At 36.2% G+C, this 3,976-nt stretch overlaps 1 protein-coding gene across 1 annotated transcript; it reads left to right on the top strand.

Moving 5' to 3' along the window:
• The first annotated feature begins 1,481 nt into the window (after window positions 1-1,481).
• Window positions 1,482-2,354, top strand: LOC149491903 (uncharacterized). Its single transcript, XM_089716976.1, has 2 exons — window positions 1,482-2,132; window positions 2,214-2,354. Exons 1-2 carry the CDS (start codon window positions 1,482-1,484, stop codon window positions 2,352-2,354), a joined length of 792 nt encoding a protein of 263 aa, XP_089573102.1.
• Window positions 2,355-3,976: the final 1,622 nt, after the last annotated feature.

Genomic DNA, 3,976 nt, shown 5'->3' with positions numbered 1-3,976 from the left:
AATTTTGCGTACAACGTTAGGTTATTAACTCAAAAAATGATTTTATAGAAAAACTACTAATTTTGAATCTTACTGTATAATATGGATTTTAACCTCAGAATTAATTAAAATTTCAAGAAAATAATTTTGAAGTTTTTTTATTAATTCAAAACAATTCAAACGGATTAACTTTAAATACTTATTATATGTTAATTGAATTCAGGTTGTTTGGTATGAATTTATGCGAGCCATAGATAAATCTGGTCCAGCAAAAAAAAGTTCTCTTTAAGTATTGCTAAAACTAAAATTTTCTAGTCACAAGGAGCTCACGTGGATTGAGGAAGTTCTCTCTTCGTTAGATGTTATCGTTCAAAGCCCTACGTTTATTCTCAAAAATAAAAAAACATGTATGTGGCAGAAACATTGGAAATAAAAGCTGCTATTCACACACCACAATATCGCTATCACACACTCTGAAACTCAACCTTAAAAATTTTCTCAATTATTTTTTTTTTTTAAATATCATCTCAATGTTAGGTCTTTTAAAGTAACTTCCATAACTTACTTTTTTGCACATGCACTAAGGACCTTCATTTCACATGCACTAGAGACTTTCAATGTTTCAAATTTCTACCACGACATACCTTCATGTTTTACCAAAAAAAAAAAAAAAAAAATTCATACCAAAATATTTTATATTTTCTTCAATTCGAATCACCCTTTTCCTTTAATAATTGAACATCAATTATGAATTGAGCATCAATCTCACAAAATGCATGGCCAAATCTGGAAATGCTAACATCCTCTGGGTGTAGAAAACAATTTTATGATTTCATTCATTAATTTCAATTCTGGAATGACAGATAACATTTTTACTATTTTGTCAATGTTATTTATAGATGCACTGGAGGGACTCTATGCTATCAAATTGCATAATAAAGATTATATAAATATGCAAATATAAAAAATCAATCCACATGTAGTGTAGTATATGATTGTCATCTGGACACAGAGTTCTACAGGAGAACAGTCAAGTAAACTTTTTCATTCTTCAATCAACAGACAATGTCTTGATGGACAGTGCTCCTTTAATTGATGCTGAAAAGGTCTCTTGCCCGTCTGATGTTGACATTGGTGAAGTTAATAATAAATTTTCTTCTTTGGCAGTGATTCAGAATTTATAGCTAACGTTGATGATCTCAGAAAGGCAGGTTCAATGATTGCTGAAAAACTTTCAGCTGGTAATGTAAATGGTAATTTTGAATCATCTTCTGGTTTGGGATTTATTAAAGTGATGAAGAAACAATGCAACCGTAAAGTTAAAACAGCTATTGAGCTTCTCCAGCCTACACGGCGTCAAAAGAAAACTCAAGCTTCCTCTGATTGCATCCGACCCAATGAATATACTGAGCTGGAATCTTAGAGGTCTTCCATCTTCTTCTAATCGCTTGCTTCGGCTCTGCCGCACTCATCACATTTTTCTGCTTTTTGTGATTAAACCCATGGTCGATGCAGGTAAAAGTTATTTTTATGCTTCTAAACTTGGATTTGACAATGTTTATTCAAATGGGAATAACAAGATATGGATATTATGGAAAGATAGTTCTCTGCAGCTTTCAAATTTTGTTGATGATATTCAAATATTGAGCTATTCTGCTTTTATTCATTCTCTTTCGATTACCATTAATCTGTCTGTAGTGTATGGGTATCACTCACGTGCTCAAAGGAGCACTCTTTGGTCTAGACTTCTCAAATTGAGCCGTGATACTGTTGGTCCAAGGGTGGTTGGGGGTGACTTCAACGCAATTAAATCTTTGGCAGATTATAGAGATAACTCGACTCCTAATTTGCTTAGCATGCAAGACTTTGTTGATACTTCTAATGATTGTGGCCTTATTGATATTCCATTTCATGGTTCCAAATTCACCTGGAATGGTGTTCGTAGTAATGGTAGAGTGTGGGAGAGGCTAGATCGATTTTTGGTGAATATTGCTTTTTTAGACTGTTTTGATGATCTGAGTATCAGACATTTGAGTAGAGCTACTTCGGATCATTCTCCTCTTCTGCTTATATGTAATAAGGCTGATATCAATTTTCCAAAGGCTTTTAAATTCCAACATATGTGGCTCTCTCATTCTACTTTCCTTCCAATGGTTCGTACCACTTGGAATTTGAATTTCTATGGGGGGGGGGGTATGCGTGGACTTTGTCTTAAGTTATTTGCTTTGAAAAAGGCAATTAGAGAATGGAACAAAAATACTTTTGGCAATATTTTTGATGCAATTCAGGAAGCTGAAAAGGAAGTGGAATTAGCCGAAGCTTCTTTTGATACAGCCCCTTCACCGGCCAACAGGAAAGTCTGGCAGGAGAAATAGTGTGACTTGATTAGAAAGCTTAAGCTTGAGGAGACCTTCTGGAAGCAAAAGGCTCATATTAAATGGCTAGCTGATGGTGATTCAAATACAAAATTTTTCTATAATTATGTGAAGATGGCTAGGAGAATTCATCGTATTTCCACTATCAAGACTGAGGAAGGGACATGGATTTCTAATCAAGCTGATTTGGGTGCGGAAGCTGTCACTTTTTTTTCTTCTCTCTTCAAGTGCAGTGATACTCAGCAGATTTATCAACCTCTTCTGGATTACTTACCATCTCTGGTCACTGAGGAAAATAACAAAAACCTTGAAAGATCTCCAACTGATGATGAGATTAAGCAGGCTATTTGGCAGCTTGATCCGAATAGTGCTCCTGGACCTGATGGTTTTGATGGCAGATTCTACAGAGAATGTTGGGAGATAATACAGTGGGATGTGTGTAGTGCAGTGAAGGAGTTTTTCTTGGGTTTGCCCATCCCGAAAGCCTTTGGCAGTGCTTAGATTATTCTTATTCCGAAAGTGGAAAATCCTTCTTCCTTTAATCAGTATAGACCTATATGCCTTACAAATTTTATCAGCAAAGTATGTACTCGCATCTTGGTAAATCAGGTCTCTCCTTTGCTAGACTCTTTGATTTCTAGAGAGCAAGCAGGTTTCATAAGGGGTCGCTCAATTCATGCTCAGATAATGCTTGCTAATGAGATGGTTCATGAGATTGACAGAGCATCGAGGGGACATAATCTAGCCATCAAGTTGGATATGGCCAAAGCCTTTGACAGGGTGGATTGGAAGTTTTTAGAAGCAGTTCTGGTAAGATTTGGTTTCTCTGCTCATGTGATTAATATTATTATGAGCAATCTTGCCTCTACCCGGCTTTCTATGCTAGTTAATGGAGTTCCTTATGGTTTCTTTCAACCGACTAGAGGAGTTAAACAGGGAGATCCATTGTCACCGTATCTGTTCATTTTAGCTTCTGAAATCTTTACTCGGGGTCTCAATCATTTAATGGCTGCGGGATCAATTTCTCCTTATAAACTGGCGAGACATTGCACTATAGTTTCTTATCTTTCTTTTGCAGATGACTTGTTGATTTTTCTTAAAGGGGATGTCAGAAGCATTTCAAATCTCAAGAACTTCTTGATTTCATATCAGGCAACTTCTGGGCAACTGATCAATTTCGACAAAAGCTCTTTCTATTGTTCTAAGAATGTCTCTCAGGAAAAGGTTTCTCGTATTCAAGATGCTTTGGGCATGAAAAGGAGGCCTTTCCCTTTTACATACCTTGGTGCACCAATCTATCAAGGTATTAATAGAGCTCAGTATTGCAGTGGCATTTTACAGAAAGTCGAATCAAAGATTATAGGTAGGATAAAAAAGATCCTCTCTCCGGGTGGCCATTTATTATTGATCAAGCATGTTCTAAATTCCATTCCTTTGCACATAATGGGGGCCATGGCGTTGCCCAAAAAAATATTGAACCTATTGGATCGTAAAATGGCTACTTTTTTCTGGGGTAGTGATGTGGATCATTCAAAATATCACTGGGTCAGTTATCATGATATGTGTTTCCCGACTAAGGAAGGAGGACTGGGGTTAAGATCTCTTCACTCTTTACAGAAAGC

Source organism: Jatropha curcas, unplaced genomic scaffold, assembly GCF_041381405.1.
Source record: "Jatropha curcas cultivar XTBG-Jc1 unplaced genomic scaffold, XTBG_Jcur_1.0 HiC_scaffold_257_pilon, whole genome shotgun sequence".
Classification (NCBI taxonomy): Eukaryota; Viridiplantae; Streptophyta; class Magnoliopsida; order Malpighiales; family Euphorbiaceae; genus Jatropha; species Jatropha curcas.
This window is presented reverse-complemented; position numbering and strand designations above follow the sequence as displayed.